Here is a 22,719-nt window from a genome sequence, read left to right as displayed (position 1 = left end):
AGGAAAAGAGCATTTAAAATAATACATTTTATTATATTTAAAAAATTGTAGAAAGATCTATTCATCATATTTTATTTATTAGATCATGGAAAAAAGGAAGGGAGAGTGAGATGGCATATAAATTAAATTATTGATTACTTTAATATCCATAAGTACCTTATTTGAAATTACAAAAATCCATTATCACTATTCGGGGCAACTCATGCAATCGTTTGGTAACAAAAGTACAGTTTAGAATAGTAACAGTATACACAATGATCAAAGGCATTCAAATGATTTTATCACCGCTCTTAAAAATCAGTTATATATTTGGTTTAAGAATTGCCAACTTATCTAAACATCACTCAAAATTATGGTTTAGTTTTCTTTATATGATGTTATTTTGGATATTCTACTTTCTCATAACTTATCCATTAGTATATTTTATTTACAAGTCTTATCCCCTCGAATATTATATATGTTATACGCTAGAAAAGTTTATAACTTTCTTGACAATTGCGTTTGGTATATACCATGAAAAGGTAAGAAGTTTAATATATGTAATCATTACATACAATAAATAATTTTGTTCATATTTGCATAATTTCTACAGCTAAAATAGTTAAATCTTTATTTACAATTCTTTATTTTATTATATATCTATTTAGCAAAACACATTATAAAGATATAAAATTTCTACATATTACTATACATGCGGTGATTAATTCCTTATTTATATATATCTAAAATAATTATTTTAAATAATAATTAGAGTAAAAGAAATAGGGGTATAGGAATGCGCAATTAAATTAAATTCTTCATTTATTTTCGAATTTCCATACGTTTCGACTCTAATGATTTAGCCTTTGCGATCTTTATTATTTTGGATTTTTATTTTTATTTTATATATGTTTTTACCATTTGTCTCATTACTTGACTGTCTTTTGACTTGTGCGTTTTAATCTTAATTTATCAATTTTTAATTTTTATTTTTAATTCTATACAATTTTTGTTTAATTTAACCACGTATTATGTACGGCTTAACTCTGTTGTGATAAGTAACACAGCAAATACTTAATCCAAATATACAAAAAATTTTTAGATTATCATATAAGTTTTTTGTCGTCTTGTAGAGATATGATTAAATCGTTTCCCTCATGCGATTTGGTAACCAAGATAGACAAATAATTTGCTGTGCCATGGTTCGGCCAGAGTTCGGCCTTTCAATTTTCATCGGTGTATCACTGAAGATACACCGATGCTCAATCACGTTAGAGCAAAAACGTATGGAAATTCGAAAATAAATGAAGAATTTAATTTAATTCCGCATTATTTACTGCGCTATTCACATAGCCCTATTTCTTTTACTCTAATTATTATTATTTATTATTATTTGGGAAGTGTTATTGTTAACTAAAATTAATTATTTCAAAATTGTATAAAATTCCGCTTTACATCTTTCTTAACAGAAATTCCGAAATTGTCTAAAGAAGCTCGATATTATCGATGATACTTTGTATAAGCTTGGAATAGTAACAGATTATAACAAACTATATAAGAAAACAGTATGGCTCGTCTTAGGATGGTTCATAATAGTTGTATTAATGAACAGTGGAACAGCACTATACGTAAAAGCTGAAAGGAATTGTGATATTTTAGTTGCTATGTATCTTGTATTTATACGAAATCACTCTTACCATATTAATGTTATCGATGATTTGATTACAGCAACTATACTCGGGTTAATAAAACTTTTTAAACAATTATTTTTCATGACATTTAGATTGCCCACAAATTTATAAAATTAAGTTATCAAATAAAATAAATTAAGTTATTTAAAAATATTTTTAAAGTTAAGTTATCGAACACAATAATTTAGTAAAATATTTTTAAAAATGCTGATATATCTACTTGCTAATAACAATTTGGTCACTCATCAACTTTTTTTCATATATCATAGATATATAGGATTAAAGTTTGAACAGATTAATCAACATCTTCAAAATTTTATGGAAAGTAATAAGTACAGAAAAAAGCAAACTTGGGAAAATTTCATGATACATTTTCACCGACAGAGATTTTCAAAAGACTTAAGTAGCAAACGCATAACATGGATAATTACGTAAGAAAATTTACATTAATTTGACTAATTGCAGTAACATTAGGCCAAAATTAATTATTTCTAGAAATAATGTGGAATAAAATTTTATTTATTTCATTTATGCGTATAGGCATCTTCATTTGGAGTTAAAAAAAATATCTTATGAGATAGATTCAATATTCGGAACACAGATGACTTTCAAAATGGTATTTTATTTTGGTTGGTTAGTGTTCGACTTACGTGAATTTTTTTATACAATATTTCTCGATAATTTTGTAAAATCTAATAAAATATTATGTGCAATTATAAGCTTAATGTGGTTTTCTCATGACATTTTTAAATTTCTGCTCATTAATTACATGTGTGAAACAGTCAGCAACAAGGTATGATTCTATTTCTATCTTATTTCAAAAAACATTTCAACATTAAAATATTTAATTAATTAGTAAATTATTATTACTTTTTATATTATTATAGTAAAAACAGTTTTTATTTAATATTTCTTAATTTTAGGCAAGTATAACAGGAAAATTGATAAATAAATTATCATATATTACTTGTGACCTTGATGTTCGTGAAATTGTAAGTGCAAAAATAGATAGTAAGTGCAAAGATAATATGTACTGTACATTATTAAAATAATATATATAAACAACGAATGAAATATATTAAAACAATTTACTGTATTAATACAAATTATGTTATATCATATTAATACAGATTACACAATTCTCATTGCAAATAACTTATGTACCACTTAAATTCTATGGAGTCGGCTTTTTCGAGTTTGGCTACAAATTTCTTTATAAGGTACGTTAGATTTATCATATTATTAAACATTTCAAATTTTAAATGATAAATATTTACAAAACCTTCATAGTATCTTTATTTCTAGTTTATCATGTCTATTGTAACCATTTTAATTATAATAATACAAGCAAAGGAAAATAAGTAAACATTCTTAACAATTTATAACAAAATACATAAAATATTCAAATAATAATTAATATATGTTTTTTTCATAAAATATATTATAAAATTTTTTTGAAACATAATTTAAAATTTATTTCTGATATTATATTTTGACATTAATTTCGTCTCTTTTTATAATTATTTTTACTCTTAAAAGAATTATTTTTTAAAAAGTTTATTCAAATAATAAAATAATAAAATGTTTATCACAGCAGAAAGCAACGCTTTATAGTAATGTAAATACAGTATTTATATATTTTATATTCATTAATTGTAAATGTATTATTAAAATTTACTTTTAGTGCTATTTGATACTTTTAGTACTTTTAATACTTTTAATACTATACTTACACTTTTAGTACTTTTTTGTTTTGCTGTTTGATACTTCTGCGCTGTATCATTCTATATATGTATACAAATGTACATAAAAAATAAAGAACAAGAACAATATTCTACAATATTTCTCTATTAAGTCCACATCTAATTTATGTAATAAAAATTTATCTTCGTCCATTCTTTCAATTGCCTTAATAATATAGTTGCATAAATTTCAGCAAATTGATTCCTTTAATATCCATAAGTGTGTCTCAGTAGAAATTAAAAAGATCTGCCATTGTTACTATTTGTGCAATTTATATGAACAAATGTCTAAGTAAAAGAAGAGCAGTTCAAAATAATGAAAGCGTGCACGATGACTCAAAGTATTCGAACAATTTTAACACCATTCCTAATAATCAGTTATGTATTTGGTTCAAGAATTGCCAATTTATCTTCAGACCGTGCAAAATTATGGTTTAATCTTATATATATGCTAATTATCTGGTTAATTTATTATTTTCTCTTAATGTCAGTAGTATCTTTGATTACTAAGGTTTATTCTGTCGAATATCATGTTTGCCATTCGTTGGAATTCTTTACGACATTATTGTCGATTATATTTGGTGTATATCATGATAAGGTAAGAAAATATTAATAAATTTAATAATAAACAATAAATAGTGTTAAATGTATATAAATGTCTAAAATAATTATAATAAATTTTTCATTTTTATTTATAAGTAAACATTTAATAGAAAACCTGTTTCGAGAGTTACACAAATCGCTTTATATTATTTTCGCGTGTATTAATAAATTCCTTTCTCCGTACGTCAATTTATAGTTTTAAATTATATAAAAAAATATGTACAAATAATAATATGTGTACTTAAAAGCTTTTGTACATCTTTGAAAAAAAATGAACGCCCTATTAATCATAAGTCGTATAAATTTAATACATTTTTGCGAATTAATTATTTATTTGCTCTACATTGCATCTTCTGTAATAGAAATTCCGAAACTGCCTAAAGAGACTTGATATTGTCGATGATACATTGATTAAATTAGGAACAATGACAGATTATAAAAAGCTACGCAAGAAGACAATATCTCTCATCTTAGGATGGTTTGTAATAGTAATATTAATGAATTGTGGTACAGCATTATATGTAAAGGTTGAACATACCTGTGATACTGCCACAGCCGTATCTTTCATCTTTATATTAAACTACTCCTTTCATATTAACGCTTTTGGTGATCTGATTACTGCAAGTATTCTTGAGTAAATATATCTTTTTATTGGTTTCTTTATGACTATTACTTTACTTCATATTGATAAAATTAAATTATTATGCACTACAATTTGTAAGCTTTTGAAATATTATTAATTTAGGATATCAATATTAAATATTTGCTATCTATAAAGAACATTATTAATTATTTTTTTTATATCTAGATACATAGGCTTAAAGTTTGATCAAGTCAACGTACTCCTTCAAAATTTAATAAAAGATAAACAAGAAATAAAACAAGCTTGGGAATGTCAAATGATACACCCTCAAAGAAGATTTTTGAAGACTTTAAATGATAAACACATAATATGGATCATTATGTAAGCAAGTTATAAAGATGTACTGTTAACTGCGAATTTCATTCTATAAGATTTGATTACTATGCAGACATCTTCATTTGGAGTTACACAAAATATCCTGTGAGATAGACTCAATATTTGGAACACAAACTACTTTTAAAATGGTGTGCTATTTTACTTGGATAGCAATTGACTTGCAAGTACTTTTCTCCACAATACTTATTGAAAATTTCATAGAACATAGAATAATGTGGGCCATTGTACATTTCCTTTGGTTTTCTCATAATTTTTCAAAATTTCTGCTCATTAATTACATGTGTGAAGCAGTCAGCAACAAGGTACTACTTTTATGTCTTATTTTTAAAATATTGATAAATAAAAATTTAATTGTTAAGTGATAGTCGCTGTTATATATTATATATATATATATATATATATATATATATAACATATATATATATATATATATATATAGTATTATATTATATATCCATTATATATATATTTTTAATATATATTTTTGTATTAAAAATAAATTTTATTTTATTTAACATGTTCTAATTTTAGGCAAATGTAATAAAAGATTTATTAAATAGGTTATCGTATTCTACTTGTAATGTTGAAGTTCGTGAAATTGTAAGTCTTAAAATGTGGTGATTAAATATTATTAAAGTAGACTTTAGATAATGTTCAAAAAATATAAAAATAAATAATAAAGTTAATAAAACTAATAAAAATTAATAAACTATATATTAAAAATTATATATTAAGAATACATTATTTTCATATATTAAGAATAATATATTAAAAATGTAATATAATTATATATTAAGGATATATTAAAAATAATATTTTATAACTACAGATTTTACATCTATCACTTCGAACAATTTATGCACCACTTAGATTTTGCGGGATCGGATTCTTCCAATTTGGTTTCAAATTTATATATAGGGTACGTTATATGTGTTATATAGTTGTGACAAATATTTGAAAGAATTCATATATTGTTTTTATTTTTAGTTTATCATGTCCATTGCGACAGTTTCAGTTATAGTAATACAAGCGTGTGCAAATAAATCTAAAATTATAATAGGATTTATATAAAATATAATTTAAATAATATATATACTGATTTATAAAACATATTATATGATATCCTTTAAACATAGTTGGATATCATTTCTGTATCAAGAATAATTAAAAAGTTGGTAATTTAAAAATAGAAATAATATTATCCTTTCTGAAAATGCTACAAGATAAAATATAAATATTTTATATTTTGCTTAAAATTACAAAAATTAGTTGTAATATAATTAATAAAATGTCTAACTCTAATAATAAATTATATTTACTTGTTTTTTGTCTTATAATAACAATTTCTTATTAAGGTAATATTTTATCTTTAATGAAATACATATTTTATTCAAATGATAATATCTATTATACGTAACAAAATAAATTTTTAATACTTTTGTATTTATATCTTAATTTATTGTACATTTTTAATACTAATTAAAGTCGGTAATATTTTGTTCTATTATACATTTGGATATGTTAACAATGAAGACTCCTTAATCATAAAATGAAAGACAGATATGTCAAGAGAATAACATTAATATCTTGAGCTTCTTGAATATGCTCTACATAAAAACAGGCGACATATTCACTACTAATCTTATTTCAATAGACTGTATGCAACATGTACTTAAATAAATTTATTAATCTAATATCTACAAATATTTCAGTTATATTATGAGGATTTACTATCCTTATTCCAGTGCAACTAGTGCAACTATCTGGGTAATAAAAGAAGTTCAGAATCGTAACCATATATGCAATGACTAAAAGCATTCAGTCAATCTTATCACCATTTTTAACGATCAGTTACGTCTTTGGTTTAAAAATTATCGAAATTCCTACGTGTTGTCAAACATCATGTTTAAGTCTCTTGTACATACTGTTATTCTGGTCAGTTTATTATTTACTTTTCAAATATACAGTGATGCCATATATTAGTATTTATACCAATATTATTGTGTATCGCATTTGTTTTTATTTGGATTTTTTTACGATATTATTGTCAATTATTGTTGGAGCGTATCATAATAAGGTAAAAATATTTGCTCAGCAATAAGAAGCAATTTTAAAAATAATCAGCAATATTACAAAACATTATATTAATCATATTTTGAGATAATAACTTAAATAGTATATATAACACTTATTTAACAATAATTCACATTTTTAATTTATGATTTCTTATATTATATTTGTATATAATGTAAGAAAAATACTACAAAGAAAATGTTAACGTATTGATGACGCGTCACAAATTATTAATAACTTCTTTTCGATATATTTTGCAAATTATTATTTGGTACACAAGAAAAATTATATAAAAAAATATATAAAATTATATATAAAATTATATATAAAATATATATAAAGTATATATAAAATTAATACTTATTTGAAAACTTAACTATGTTATAATAAAGTAATTAATTTACCTGTAAAAAGATAGAACGTCGGTAAGAAAACATATGTATACATGTTTCATCGCTTATGTTTCATCTTTTTATAACTAAATTAATTGCTTCATTAATTATAATACAGTCAAATTTTCAGATTAGCATTAATTTTTCATGCGTTATTATACATTGTCTTTTATATTAGAAATTTAAGAACTGTTTAAAGAAGCTCACTATTGTGGAGAATACGTTGGAAAAACTTGGAATAATAACAGATTATCATAAATTACACATGAAAATAATATGGTTCGTCTTAAGCTGGATTATAATAGTCACATTAATAACTTTCGTAGAAGCTCTATGGTTACAAGATGAATGTAATTATGATATTACAACAAGTGTTTATATTGTTTATATGATAAATTTTTGTAGTCATCTTAATTTCATTAGCAACCTAATTTTTATGAGTATTCTTGGGTTAGTATATCTTATTTATAAAAAATTATTTTAGTAATTTAATGGTAGTATATGTATATATATATATATATATATATATATATATAATTAATAAAATTATTTTTTAATAATTAAATCTATATATATATCTACAATATATATATATATATATATATATATATATATATATATATATTAATAGTAATTAGTAGTAATTATATATTACTATTATATATTAGTAGTTAATAATTATATATTAGTAATATGTATAAAGAATTCAATCTTTTTCACAAGCTTTTTATATATATTTATATGTCTGTTAATATTATTAGATATTATTCACTATATAATCTTTTCTTTTTTTTAGATATATAAAATTAAAGTTTGATCAAGTTAACAAATATCTTCAAAATTTGACAAGAGATAAATATGAAATAAAGCGAGCATGGAAAAATCCTATGTTGCATTCGCATCAATATATATCTTCGAAGGTTGCAAACGATGAATTGTTAATATGGATTTTAATGTAAGAGAAATATATGAATTATAGAAATGGTACTTTTACATAATCAAATATAAAATATTGCATTTACATAGGCATCTTCATTTGGATTTATGTAAAATATCTCGTGAGGTAGATACAATATTCGGAACAGGAATGACTATGTCCATAGCATGTTACTTCTGTTGGTTAGCCCACAGCTTTTATGAAATATTTAACATAATATTTATCAATAATTATGTTAATAATACATTATTATATGCAACCCTAATTTTAATTTGGTCTTTTTATTTTTTTTTTAAATTATTGTATATTAATTATACATGCGAGGAGACCAGCAGTAAGGTATTATTTTATGATCAATTTCAAAATTTATTTATTTTGCATGTATTTTCAATAATTATTAATATTAACTTTTCTATATTTATAGTTCTAAATAAAACTAAATTAGAAATTAATCTTAATATAATTTTGCATATTTAAATTTTAGGCAAATGCAACAAGAAGATTAATAAATAAAATATCTTATTCCAATTATGATGTTGATCACAAAAATGTAAGTTAATTTAAATTGAATTAAAAAAAATTTTGCTAAATATTGTTAAAATATATGCTAAATATTGTTTAAATTTAAGTACAAATATACCAAAATTGTATATACTAATCTATTATATTAATAGATTTCACAGTTTTTATTGCAAATAACTCAAGCGCAACTTCACTTCTGCGGACTTGGACTCTTTCAATTTGGCTATAAAGTCTTTCATGATGTGCGTTTTAACTGTCACATATTATTCATTAAAGATACTTATTTACAGTAAATATATAAAAAAATAAAATTGTTATCTTTTAGTTCTTTCAATATGCTGCAGCTGTTTTAGTTATATTAATACAAATGCATATGAGTAAATGATTCTGATGCATATTGACATATTGCATAAACAAATTTTAATTAGATATTAATAAATAATATATTTAATGTTAAATAAAAGGTATTTTTAACATGCATTGATTATTATATTATATATTTATGCAATAAATTAATATTTATAATTTTCCACAAACTTATATTATATTATAAACTATAAAATTAATATTTTTTAATCTAACTTTATTTCAATTATATATCCTTCCAATTATATTACTTTTATTTTTTTTATAATCATTTGCACGAAAACATAAAACATATTTCATAAAAAAATGTAATTTCTATTATTATTAAAACATGTTGTGAAAATTACTAGTATTTATATTATTGCATTGTTACATTACAAATCGTTAATAATTAAAAATATTACATATCTTAAAATTATTTATATTTTATATTTATTATTTGATACTTTTTTTGATTACATTATGTTATGTTACATTATGTATGTGATAACATTATGTTAAGTATAATAGAATTGTACAGTAATAAGATTAGAAAAATAAAGTTTAAAGATGCCAAGAATATCAATATTTATGTTATAAATGTATTTCTTCTGAAAACATAAGATAATTCCATTTAATTATATTTACACAATATTTCATGTAATGTGTATTTCAGTATATTGTTTATTTCATTATACATAAGTATAGCAATTGTAAGAATAAAGATCTATTTTCATGATCATTTAACAAAGTTGCTGACAGAAAGAAAGTGCAGTTTGTAATTGCAAAGTCTTGCGTTATGACGAAAAACATTCGGGAAGTTTTATCGCCATTACTGATTATTAGTTATGTGTGTGGTTTAAGAGTAATCGAATTACCTGCAAATAATCCGAAACAATGGTTTAGTTTTCTATACATATTGCTGTTATGGTCATTATACAATTTTAGTCTGGTACAAGAAATATCTTATACATTCAATTATTCCATTGAATATCATGTTTGTTTTGGGATAGAAATCTCATCAGTGTTAATATCATTTGTCATTAGTGTTTATTATAATAAGGTAGGAGACACGCATGAAAAATATTTGTTATGTATTTTTAAATAAATTATTGCAATGAACTTCAACATAATTTATTTTAAAAAGAAGAAATTGCCACACAGTATATAAAATGTTCAGCATTTTGTTCTAAGAAAATATTAATTTTTTACATATAGTAAAATTATTTCTTAAAAAAAATTAAATAATATATAATGTTAATGTGCTTGTGTTTTATATAACATTTCATAAAAAATATTTTATTAAAATAGTAAAGAAGATTATTTGCAGATTATTTGTTTATTACATTTTATCTTTTGCATTAGATATTTGGAAATTGTATAAAAAAACTCATAATTTTGGATGACACACTAAAAGATCTTGGGATAACAACTAATTATCACAAATTCAAAATAAAAATAGTATGGTCTACTTTAGCATGGTCCATAATAGTCATACTAATGACTTATCTAGAGAGTTATGTTTTAAACAAACATTTTGATATTTTACCAGCTATAATTATTCCTGTTGTACGCAATTATTATTCTTATATTAATTTTATTGAAGATCTGATAATAGCAATTATTCTTGGGTTAGTTTATGGTTTTATACATACACGAATATATTTAAATGTATGTAATAAATATTTTTACTCATTAGAAGAATTTAACGTATTTAGATACACAGGATTAAAGTTTGATCAAATTAACGAATGTCTTAAAAAATTGTCAGAAGATAATAAGGATAAAGATAAAATACAAATAATATCGGAATATTTCATACTATATTCAAATAAGTCTAGATTTTCAAAAGCTTTAAAAAACAAATGTGTGACATGGATTGTAATGTAAGTTATTCAATTTTTAAAAAATTTAAGTTTTATGTTAAATTTAATTTATTATACGATTACTTTACATAAGATAAAAATCATATTATACAGGCATCTTCATTCGGAATTATGTAAAATATCTCGCGAAATAGATTCAATATTTGGAATACAGATGACTATTGAAATAGGATGCTATTTCGTTTTCATAGCAATGTATTGTAAAGAAATTTTTCATTTAATATTCATAAAGAATTACATTGCTAATAATATAGTGTATGTCATTCTAATTGTATTCTGGTTTTTTGTATATGTCTTCAGACTTCTTCTCATTAATTATGTATGCGAGAAGGTTAGCACGAAGGTATCAATTTTTAAACATTTTTGTTCAATTTATTAAAAATTTAATTATTTATTTATTATAAGTAATATTGAATTTTATATTAATTAATTAAATTTAAAACAATTTTAATTCTTCTTTCGCAAATTTTAATTTTAGGCAAATGCAACAGGAGACTTTATAAATAGATTAACGTATTCCATCTATGAAACCGAAATTCATGAAAATGTAAGCTTTTAAATTCGCTAAATGTGATTAAAATAAACTTTGATTCAAAAGAAAATAAAAATAAAAGATATAAAGACATAAAAATTACATAATTAATTAATTAAAAAATAATCATTATATTAAAATACAGATTTTACAATTTTTATTACACATAACTCAATCGCCATTAAGATTTTATGGACTTGGACTCTTTCAGTTTGGTTTTAAATTCATTTGTGGGGTAGGTTGTAACTATCATATAATATTTTATTAGAAGTTGTTGAAAAATATCTAATAATTAAATTAATATCTAATAAACTTATCTTTTTCAGTTTTCCGCTTCTATTTTGACCATATTAATTATATATCTACAAACATATACTAGTATTAAACGTTAAAAAAATAATGACAAATATAATGTAAGCAGTATTTAAATAGATAATAGACTATTAGATAATATTTAACATATGATATATAATTTGTCAACTGTTCTTAAATATATTAAATTTTTAAATATTTTAAATATTATATATTATTAATTTTTTCAGGTTATAAAATATGTGAAATTAATTCTTTCTATCACATCTCTTCTATATTAATTTTATCAATTTTCATTTACTTCTATTGTTTCTTAATAATTATTTTCTTTATGATAACTATTTCATGTATATATAAAAAATACAATTTCTAACAATTTGTCTAATTAATTAATATATAATTATAATATATTTATACAAAAATAATATTATAAAAATATTAAAATAATTATATATAAAAAATTAAAAAATAAAATTACAATATCAATGTTTACATGTTTATGAATGTACATGTTTCATGTGAAAACACATGAATCCATCTAATTTTGTTCCAAAGATAACATATATAACATTTATCGTATTTTACGTATCGATTATTTCATTATAAAAGTATAACAGTCATAATCATACAGATCCGTTATCGTTATCATTTAAAGTTATTTGCAAAGATCGTACATTTCATAATTGCATACGTTATGACAAAGAGCATTCAAGAAATTTTGTCGCCGTTATTAATTATTAATTATGTATGTGGTTTAAGAGTAGTTCAGTTTTCAACAAATGATCCAAAACAATGGTTTAGTCTTTTATACATGTGTCTGTTATGGTTATTTTACAATTTTATTATAATATATGGATTATCGTATACAGCCAACTATTCAATAGAATATCATGTTTGTGTTGGACTACTTATTTTTACAACGTTATTATCAATTATCATTGGAGTATATTATGATAAGGTAAAAGTAATAATGAAAAATATTTATATGTGAATATTTAAAATAAATAATTACGGGTTTAAACCTGCGGTTATAGTTTCTTATAATAATTATCTAATAAGCAAAATATGAAATACTGTGAATGATGATGAAAAATATTGAATTTATTATTTTTATTAATATTATTTTTGATATTATTTTTATTTACATAGTTTTATTAAGAAATAGAATTATCGAATGTATAAAATACAAAACTAAAATTTTGTATTTTACACATTCGATAATCCTATTTCTTAATGAAACTACTATGTAAATACTACTAACTATGTAAATAAAAATAATATCAATAAAAATAATAAATTCAATATTTTTTAAAAAATTATCGAGATATAAATAGATACAATAGATACAAATCGATAGATAAAAAAATTTTATATTGCACTTAATAATAATATTTTCTAATATTTTCTATTGCATTTTATCATTAGATATTTAGAATTTGTATAAAGAAACTGATTACTGTGGATGACACATTGGATCAACTTGGAACAATAACCGATTATCACATGTTCAAAATAAGAATTGTATGGCTTGCTTTAGGATGTATTATGGCGATAATATTAATAACTTGTTTGGAAATTAGCTTTTTAAAAGAAATTAATTTCAAGTTTTTACAAATTATCTTCGTTCCTATTACGCGCAATTATTGTATTTTTGTTAGCATTGTTGTTGATCTCACAATTGTGATTATTCTTTGGTTAGTTCATGTTTTTACATACACAAATATATTTATATATTTATATTTATATACTTGCTAATCTTTTTATTTACTGAATTCTTGTATGTTTAGATATATAGGATTAAAATTTGATCAAATTAATGAACACATTGGAAAATTAGTAAGAAGTAATAAACAAGAAAAAACATTAACTTACAAATATTCTTTGTTATGTTCGTATCAAACTAGATTTTCAAAAATGACAAGAATCAAATGTATAATATGGATTGTAATGTAAGAATATTTATATAAGTTTGCTTATTTATTGTTTTGTGTAGTAAAATAGATATTTTTATTCAGGCATCTTCATTCAGAATTATGTAAAATATCTCGTAAAATAGATTCGATATTTGGAACACAAATAACTTTCGAAATGGGATGTCACTTCGCTTTCTTAACGATGTGTTTTAGAGAACTTTCTAATATAATATTTCTAAAAAATTATGTGAATGACTGTATAATTTTTGTTATTTTAATTATATCCTGACTTTTTTTACACACTTTTAAACTCATTTGTATTAATTATATATGCGAAAAAGTCAGTAAAAAGGTAATAATTTTATATATAAGAAATTTGGTTCACTTATTTAAAAATTTAATTTTAATAATTATTTATCTGTTACAAGTAATATTATATTTTAATTGAATTTAATTAATTTTATTAATAAATTTGAAGCAACTTAAATTTTTATATAACCATTACCTTTTAGGCAAATGCGACAAAAGATTTTATAAATCAACTTTCCTTTCTTAGTCGCGATCTTGAATTTCGTGAAAATGTAAGTTTCCAAGTTTGTTGTATAATTAAAACATAGACTTTAATTTAAATTAAAATACAAACATAAAACCATAAATATAAAAATTAACTTTGATATTTATTAATATAGATATTAATATAGATTTTACAGATTATATTACAAATAACTCAATCGCCGCTTAGATTTTGCGGACTTGGACTCTTCCAATTTGGTTTTAATTTTTTTTTCGGGGTATGTTATAAATTATATTATAATCTTTATTATTGCTATTAAAAAAATATCAGTATTGTAATTATTATCTTTTTTAGTTTGCTACTTCTATGTTGACTGTATTAATTATATATTTACAAGCGCATATAAACAGTAACCATTTAACAAATAATAATTCATATAATATATAAATAGTATATAAATAAATAACAAACAATGTATGTATATTTATAATGTAATTTATAAAATAATTTGCAATAACATTTGGATAATTTATAAATTATCCAATGTTATTGCAGTTATTATTAATATTATTAATAAAATTAATTTCTTATAGAAATTGTTATAAAATATAAAATCAATTTTTTCTATCCTAACTTTGTTATATTGTATATTAATTTTATTGGAGACTTCATTCTTACTAATAATTATTTTTTTTATAAAAGCACAATTTTATAGTATCATTTTTATTGGTATCTTTCATAAAATTGTGCTTTTATAAAAAAAATAAAATTATCCAATCTCCAATAACTATTCAGTCTTCAATAAAACTAATATACAATATAAAAAAGTTAGAATAGAATAGAAAAAATTAATTCTATATTTCACGACAATTTCTATAAGAAATTAATTTTACTAATAATATGCAATAACTGCAACAAGTTCATAATATGCAATATGCAACTGCTTCAAATTCTCTAAGTTCAAATACATAGATTATAATAATTTTGAAATATCCAGGTAAAGATAATGTTAATGAAATGTTGTAATATTATATAATTGCACATAAAAATATACATTTAAATAAAAAGAAAGCAGAATTGTTTTAAATAGACCTTATTATTCTATTATTACACATTTTCTTTTGATTACAAATATTAATATGTTTTATTCTATATACATTTTTACTTGTTATTTGATGTTTTTCGAATATATATGTAATATATTTGTAAATTTATCGAAATAGAAAGATAAGTATGCCAATGAAATCGATTTTTCATCATAACTTATTTATTTCCTTCGATAAACCCATTTGTTTTATGAAAACATATAAAGAAACTTAACAATTGTCCTATATTACAGTGTGTGTAATTTAGTGGATCGATTATTCTAATATACGTAAGTGTAGCTATTACAATTATGGAGATCCACTATCGTCGTCAACGACAAACAGAAAGAAAAGTATAATTTGAAATCTGCCATGGCGAAAAGTATTGAGTCTGTTTTATCGCCACTTTTGTTGATCAGTTGGGTATGCGGTTTGAGAATTACAGAGTTTTCTGCGAAACATCGAAAATTTTGGTTCAGTCTTTTCTATATTCTACTATTGTGGTCGGTTTATTGTTTTTTGATAGTAGATAAAATTATATTTTACATACCTGATGAATCTGCCGAGTACTATATATATGTTTTATTGAATATTTTTACTGCTCTATTATCAATATTTCTTGGAATATATTATAATAAGGTAAGAAAATGTTAGAAAATATTAACAATTAATTTTTTATAGATATAATATAATTATAAGATATAATATTAATTATATAGATAATATTATATTGTTTTATATGAAATAATTTTAAAAATCTTTGAAATGATATTTGCAAATTGTCACAATATTATTTCACTAAAAAATTTAATAAAAATTATTGACAAATTTTTTTGCAATACGTTCAATAAAATAATTATAATATTTTAATATTATTAATATTATTAATATTATTAATATTAATAATATTTTAATTTTATTCAATTTTTGATAATTTGATCTAATAACTGTTGTTCAAATAAAATGCATATTGCATTTTTTTTAAATAATATAAATATACTTATTATCTATGTATAAAATATATATGTATATATATTTAGTAATCATAATATACATTAAGATATAAATATAAGATATAATCTCAAAGAAAGAGAGAGAGAGAGAGAGAGAGAGAGAGAGAGAGAGAGAGAGAGAGATGTTTGGATGTTTATATGTATAATATTTATTAATTACATATTGACTTTTTGCATAAGAAATTTAAAAAATGTCTAAAGAGACTTTCTATTGTGGATGAGACATTGGAAAAACTTGGATCAATAACGGATTATCAGAAATTAAATAAGAGAATAACATGGATTATCTTAGGATGGTTTATACTAATTTTATTATTAAACTATTGTGATTATATACGGTGGCGAGATACATATAATGCTCTAACGTCCATCTATTTAACATTTATGCTAAACTATTGTTCTGATATCAACATTATTGATGATCTAATTTTTGCAAGTATTCTTGGGTTGGTATAAATATAAAAGTTATCGCATATAAAAATATTTTTAGTAATCTATGTATAAATTTATATTATTTAAAAAAACTTATGTTTTTAAAACTAATTATCTTTTTAAAAACTCTTAAAAATTACAGTATATTGCTAATTTTTTTTATATATTTTTTATACATTTTTTATACATTAGATACTTAGAATTGAAGTTTGATCAAGTTAACGAACATTTTCATAAATTAGTGACAAAAAATGCATATGAGATAAAACAAGTTTGGGAAAAATCTATATTGCATTCGCAACAGCGCAGATTTCCGAATGCTCCAAACAGAAAATATATGACATGGATCATAATGTAAGTTTAATCATTTTTACGCAATCACTTTTATGAATCTGCATAATAAAATTATTTATTATATTCATATTACAGACATCTGCATCTGGAATTATATAAAATATCTCATGAAATAAATTCAATATTTGAAATACAAATGACTTGCAAGATGATATGCTATTTCGGTTTTATAGCGGAATTTTTCCGTGAACTTTTCACTGCAATATTTGTCAGAAATTACATTATTAATAAAAAAATCTTAGTTGTTACTATAATCATATTGTGGCTAATTTGGTATCTTTCCAGACTTGTTTTAATCAATTACATGTGCGAGAGAGTTAGTACAAAGGTAACACTTTTATATTCAAATTTAAAATGCACAATTATTTTAAATTATATTCAGTAATTATATAACTACTAATTGAGATTTAATATTGTAAATTTCACAAAATTAAGAATAATATTAATTTTACTCCAATTTTAGGCAAATGCAACAAGCGATGTTATAAATAAAATTTCGTATTTCTCCTATGATGTAGAAGTACATGAAAATGTAAGTTTCAATGTAAAATTAAAAGTTGTTATTACCTAAATTTACAAAACTTTCATTTGAATTTTAATTATGTAAATTGAAAATCAACGACATATTAAATTATTTATTATCTTAATATAGGTCTTACAATTTTTATTACAAGTGACAAAAACGCCACTCAAATTTTGCGGACTTAGACTTTTCCAATTTGGATATACATTCCTTTATAGAGTATGTTAATAATCCATTATTATTTTATTTATAAATATAAATTTATACATATATTGATTATATTAAAATTAATGTTAATTTTTTTATAGTACTTCGAATCTATTCTGACACTTGGAATTATATTAATACAAGCAGACAGATTCAAGTTACATTGAAAAATTATAGCTAAATACGATAAACAACATCTTTCAATCATATTAATTAATATTCAATATTTAATATACTATTCTAATAAATATTTTAATATTTATAGAGAAATTCTTTTGTTTTTATAAAACTGTTAAAAAATATAAATTAATTTTTATCATATTTTTATTTTTCTTATTTTATTTTTTCTTTTTATCTTTCTCGTATTATTTTTATCAATATAAAAGCAATTTTATATATTTTAATATACAAAAAATAAAATTATTATTAAAAAATAATGATGTCAATAATAGAAGAATTTCTCTCATATACATATACATATACATATACATATTCTCATATACATATTATATATACTTTCATATACATATTATTTTAATTATTATCTAACATAATTTAATACTAATTGGACAACTGACAAAAGAAATGAACAGATGTAATTAATGAATTAATTAACGGATTGCACATAATCAGATAAGCTCATTAATACCTGCGTTTATGCATGTAAGTTTATTATATATAATACATAATACATAATATTATGTTTATTTATATCTCTTTCAAAGGCATGTTGTTGAAATACATCATTAACTTGCTATTAAATTTAATTTTATACAGTAGTAATTATTATCTGAACATTGCATCAATTCACATAACGTCATGTGAATAAAGATTTTCACAAATTTTGGTTATAAATTCACACTAGCTAACATTATAAATAAAATTAATATAAAAGTATGATAAAATATTAATATAAACCTTGCAATAAACATTTTTCAAAAATTGTATGATAAAAATTAAATTTTATACAAATTATATTTATTATGAATGATAAAACGCGTAAGAAACCACGTTATATGCACGTTGTATCAAAAGTTGACAAATCTCCACATTTTAATGCATCTATTTATTTGAAAGCGTTTAATTTACAACGTGATGCTATACGAGTTAAACAAATAGATAAAGAAAATATGAAATTATTAAAGAAGATAAATATAATTCATCGGTTAGGGGTTAGTATTACTGTATCTTACTTTATTAAAATTAAAATACAATTGTGTGTATATATATATATATATATAATTGTATATATATATATATATATATATATATATATATATAATAAATATATATATATATATATAAATATATATATAAAAATATAAATATAATAAATAATATAAATGAAACAATAAGGTGACATGTATATATATATATATATATATATATATATATGTGTGTCACCTTATTGTTCATTTATATTATTATTCATTTATATTATTATATTGTTTCATTTATATATATATGTCGTTTTATTTATATTATTTATATTATTGTTTCATTTATATTATTTATTATATTTATATTTTTTAATATTATGAAAATATATTTACATAATCGATTCGAATAAAATATATTCATGTTTTGTTAAGCGTTTCTTTTTCGTATTTAGGGATCTGTGAATTGTTGGGCACCGGATGTCAAATATAAATCAAGACTTGAAAATCAAGAAAATAAAAATAATGTAATTATGCGAAAAAATAGAATTATGCTGAAGAAAATTCGTCAAGCAGAAAGTCAATATCCCACTCGTGCGTTTTTGGAAAACTGGAAGAGCATGCATGAAGCGATAGAACATCATGCAAGGTTGCCTAATTATTATTTAGAAAATACAACAAAACTTTTAAGCTTGCTTTATTTACATTTTTGGTTGTAAAATTTATATTCTGCACTAAAATTTTTATATCTCTTTCCATATTATACAGACATGTTTCAGTGATTGAAAAATTATCCGGGATATTATATATTCAAAAACAATTGTCCGAGAAAAGTGGAACAAAATGTTTTTTTGACATTGGACTTAAAGAAGAGAATCAAAAATTGGGACGTCTGGTGTTTGAACTATATGACGGTATTGTACCACGTACATGTGAAAACTTTGCAGCTTTCTGTCGTGGAGTAAATGGATTGTCATATAAGTGCATAAATTATATTAAATTTATATTTAAACAAAAAATGCAATATCATAAATTTATTAGAGATAATAATTGTAATACTAAAGTTATGCCTTAATTATAATTTATTAAAACTTGATTTAAGAATTAAGTTTAAAATTTTTGAATATATTCTATTATATACTCTATATAATATTTATTTCGTAGACACACTCCATTTCATCGTATTGTTTCTGGCTATTGGTGTCAAGGAGGAGATGTCACAAAATTTGATGGTACCGGCGGTACTTCTATATACGATGACACATTCAATGAAGAAAAGTCTAATTTACATCATGCAGAACCCGGTATCTTGTCTACATGCAACAACAAACACGATTCCAAGTTTAATCTCACGTTTAAACATTTGAGAACTGTAGACGACGATAAAATTGTATTCGGCCGAGTAATAGGTGGAATAATGAACATTTACAAGGTAAAATGGCATACTTTTGTTAGTAATTTAAATATGTTTTCTACAGTGATGCAATGCCAACTAAAACTGTTCGTTTAATTGTGTAGATTGTCTTACTAACAGGAAAGAAATTGTTTCTCTTTCGTTTTTATAGTATAAATGAAACTCTCATATCGTAGATAAATAGTAAATAAGAAACTAAAAAATACTTTGTATTAAAAAAATTATTCTATAGTTAAATGTATTATCAGATTTGTTTTTGTTTTACATTTCAATATTTAGCTTTTATGAAATACATAATCAAGTAATTTTTAATATACATGTATTAAATTGGAAAAATATATAAAATAAATAATTAAAACTAAAGATAAATAATTCTAATAATCACTAAATAATAATTGTTAAATCCAAACAATTATGCAAATCAATTATATCTATAGAAAACTTAATTTTTTATTTATTTATTGAAATATATAAAATATATAGTGAAATATATAAAAGTGAAATATATAAAATATATTTGTGTATAATATAATAGTGAAATATATAAAAATATAAATGAACCAGATTTTAATGCTATCTACTTCAGTGATCGATTATATAAAGTCAATGGAATATATGTCGCCATCTAGTGTAGAGCTTTCAAATTATAGCATACGAAGCCAAGTCATATCTCGATTCTCCTGCTTCTTTATAAGAATATATATTCTATTATATTAAATCATATTTAATGTATAATACAATACTGTAAATATTGTCTTCAATATTTCATAATTTCCATGTATCATTGCGTATATTAATTTTTAACTTTTTAATCATTAATTTTTAACATAAAATTAAAAGTTATGTTGTTTTTTTCTATTTATTATATTCGTACATATTATATAAAATTTATTCTTTTATCTGTTACATAAGAATAAAATTTATTGTATATTATAACAAGAAAAGATTATTTCAAAAATATGTTGAATAGAATAGCTTAGAGGAAAAGGAAGTTATTTCGTATTTTACAAGCAATAAAAAAACTTCATATTGCATCGTTCAATATCTTTTACGGGAGCTTTAATTATTATCCGCGCGTTTGACCACAGTGTAGTGGTAAACTATTTATGTCTGCCATGATTAAACAGATCGAGGAATTCGGAACGAAGACCGGAAAGCCAATAAAATCGGTGATCGTATTAAATTGTGGAATCCTGTCGATGAAATGTGCACATTAAAGGCTGTCCAAGCTCCAAATATGAGCAAACTGCATTATATTTATGTGTGAAAATATAATTTATTATAAATTCTAACTGTGTGTATCAATAATCGTAACTTCAATGACATTTCAGAAATGATTTATATTAAAAAAAAATTATTTTATAAAAAAATAAATATCAAATAACATGTAATACATAATTACAAAAGAAGTTTATATCTTTAAACATTAAATAATAAAAAAATTTCTTCTTAAATATTTTTATTTATGACTTAAAATCTTACACTTTATATATAATTCTTTTATTAAAAATATCAATCACGCTAAATGTGTAATATTCATATTATATTCTAAACATAATAAAAAAAATATTGATTCGCAGACGCAATAAAATTCTAATCATAATTCAAAATCATTATAAATGCATCCCAATGCTCGCAATATAAAAATACCTATGATGCGTAGTAGTCATATTTGATATTACTTTTTAATTAATTTGAATCCTAAATAGACAAAACTGAATAAAAAATCCAATATTAAAAATTACATTAGTATGTAATGAGAGCTTTTTAACAACCAATAGCTTTTTAACGTACCAATGAGATTTCGTCGAATTCTCTTCTCTAATTTTTAATTAAATGTCTTTTATTAAATGTTTCTCATGCAACGTTAAGATATCCATTTTACAACACATATTCTATAAAAAGCATAGAAAATAAATAAAGTTTATGGAAACAAATACGCATTCAATTGATAAAAAAATAAAAATAAATAAAAATAAATAAACAAATATAAATAGAAACATAAATTAAATTGATAGTACATGCACAGGTTGCATCAACGTTGTTTTAAATGCAGGTCATGCTTTTTAAAAATTGGAACTTGCGTATGGATTATAATCTTGATTAACGAACAG

The 22,719-nt window shown here is 21.8% G+C and overlaps 6 protein-coding genes and 1 long non-coding RNA gene across 8 annotated transcripts; all 7 read left to right on the top strand.

Moving 5' to 3' along the window:
• Positions 1–254: 254 nt before the first annotated feature.
• Positions 255–3,035, top strand: LOC148936638 (uncharacterized). Its single transcript, XM_089076627.1, has 7 exons — positions 255–521; positions 1,449–1,720; positions 1,940–2,101; positions 2,211–2,463; positions 2,594–2,662; positions 2,801–2,890; positions 2,976–3,035. The coding sequence occupies exons 1-7, from the start codon at positions 255–257 to the stop codon at positions 3,033–3,035; spliced, it is 1,173 nt and encodes a 390-aa protein (XP_088932753.1).
• Positions 3,036–3,743: 708 nt separating this feature from the next.
• Positions 3,744–6,065, top strand: LOC148936637 (uncharacterized). Its single transcript, XM_089076053.1, has 7 exons — positions 3,744–4,010; positions 4,378–4,649; positions 4,824–4,979; positions 5,047–5,296; positions 5,526–5,594; positions 5,824–5,913; positions 5,982–6,065. The coding sequence occupies exons 1-7, from the start codon at positions 3,744–3,746 to the stop codon at positions 6,063–6,065; spliced, it is 1,188 nt and encodes a 395-aa protein (XP_088932179.1).
• A 1,659-nt stretch (positions 6,066–7,724) lies between these two features.
• LOC148936636 (uncharacterized) lies at positions 7,725–9,444 on the top strand. Its single transcript, XM_089077004.1, has 6 exons — positions 7,725–7,909; positions 8,256–8,414; positions 8,486–8,735; positions 8,881–8,946; positions 9,071–9,160; positions 9,244–9,444. The coding sequence occupies exons 1-6, from the start codon at positions 7,725–7,727 to the stop codon at positions 9,301–9,303; spliced, it is 810 nt and encodes a 269-aa protein (XP_088933130.1). The 3' UTR covers positions 9,304–9,444.
• Positions 9,445–10,026: 582 nt separating this feature from the next.
• Positions 10,027–12,322, top strand: LOC148936635 (uncharacterized). 2 transcript variants are annotated; one of them, XM_089076503.1, is made up of 8 exons: positions 10,027–10,326; positions 10,629–10,894; positions 10,982–11,149; positions 11,243–11,492; positions 11,628–11,696; positions 11,827–11,916; positions 12,008–12,094; positions 12,224–12,322. In XM_089076503.1, the coding sequence occupies exons 1-7, from the start codon at positions 10,063–10,065 to the stop codon at positions 12,071–12,073; spliced, it is 1,173 nt and encodes a 390-aa protein (XP_088932629.1). In that variant the 5' UTR covers positions 10,027–10,062; the 3' UTR covers positions 12,074–12,094; positions 12,224–12,322. The 2 variants fall into 2 exon arrangements, with proteins under 2 accessions (XP_088932629.1, XP_088932628.1); XM_089076502.1 differs by having other exon boundaries at positions 10,629–11,149.
• A 2,085-nt stretch (positions 12,323–14,407) lies between these two features.
• On the top strand, positions 14,408–14,967 carry LOC148936634 (uncharacterized). The gene is made up of 3 exons (XR_016139242.1): positions 14,408–14,487; positions 14,608–14,697; positions 14,775–14,967. It is a non-coding gene; the product is annotated as an uncharacterized LOC148936634 (long non-coding RNA).
• Positions 14,968–15,937: 970 nt separating this feature from the next.
• On the top strand, positions 15,938–18,259 carry LOC148936633 (uncharacterized). The gene is made up of 7 exons (XM_089076960.1): positions 15,938–16,144; positions 16,699–16,964; positions 17,143–17,304; positions 17,380–17,632; positions 17,768–17,836; positions 17,957–18,046; positions 18,136–18,259. The coding sequence occupies exons 2-7, from the start codon at positions 16,903–16,905 to the stop codon at positions 18,199–18,201; spliced, it is 702 nt and encodes a 233-aa protein (XP_088933086.1). The 5' UTR covers positions 15,938–16,144; positions 16,699–16,902; the 3' UTR covers positions 18,202–18,259.
• A 126-nt stretch (positions 18,260–18,385) lies between these two features.
• Positions 18,386–22,180, top strand: LOC105433798 (peptidyl-prolyl cis-trans isomerase F, mitochondrial). The gene is given in 5 exon segments (XM_089076961.1): positions 18,386–19,206; positions 19,647–19,840; positions 19,960–20,172; positions 20,356–20,623; positions 21,733–22,180. Coding segments are annotated over 5 exon segments (978 nt in total). The 5' UTR covers positions 18,386–19,017; the 3' UTR covers positions 21,847–22,180.
• Positions 22,181–22,719: the final 539 nt, after the last annotated feature.

The sequence above is a fragment of the Pogonomyrmex barbatus genome, unplaced genomic scaffold (genome assembly GCF_055798465.1).
Source record: "Pogonomyrmex barbatus isolate J1 unplaced genomic scaffold, ASM5579846v1 scaffold2, whole genome shotgun sequence".
Taxonomy (NCBI): Eukaryota; Metazoa; Arthropoda; class Insecta; order Hymenoptera; family Formicidae; genus Pogonomyrmex; species Pogonomyrmex barbatus.
Note: the sequence above shows the minus strand (reverse complement) of the source record. Positions and strands in the feature narration are given on the sequence as shown.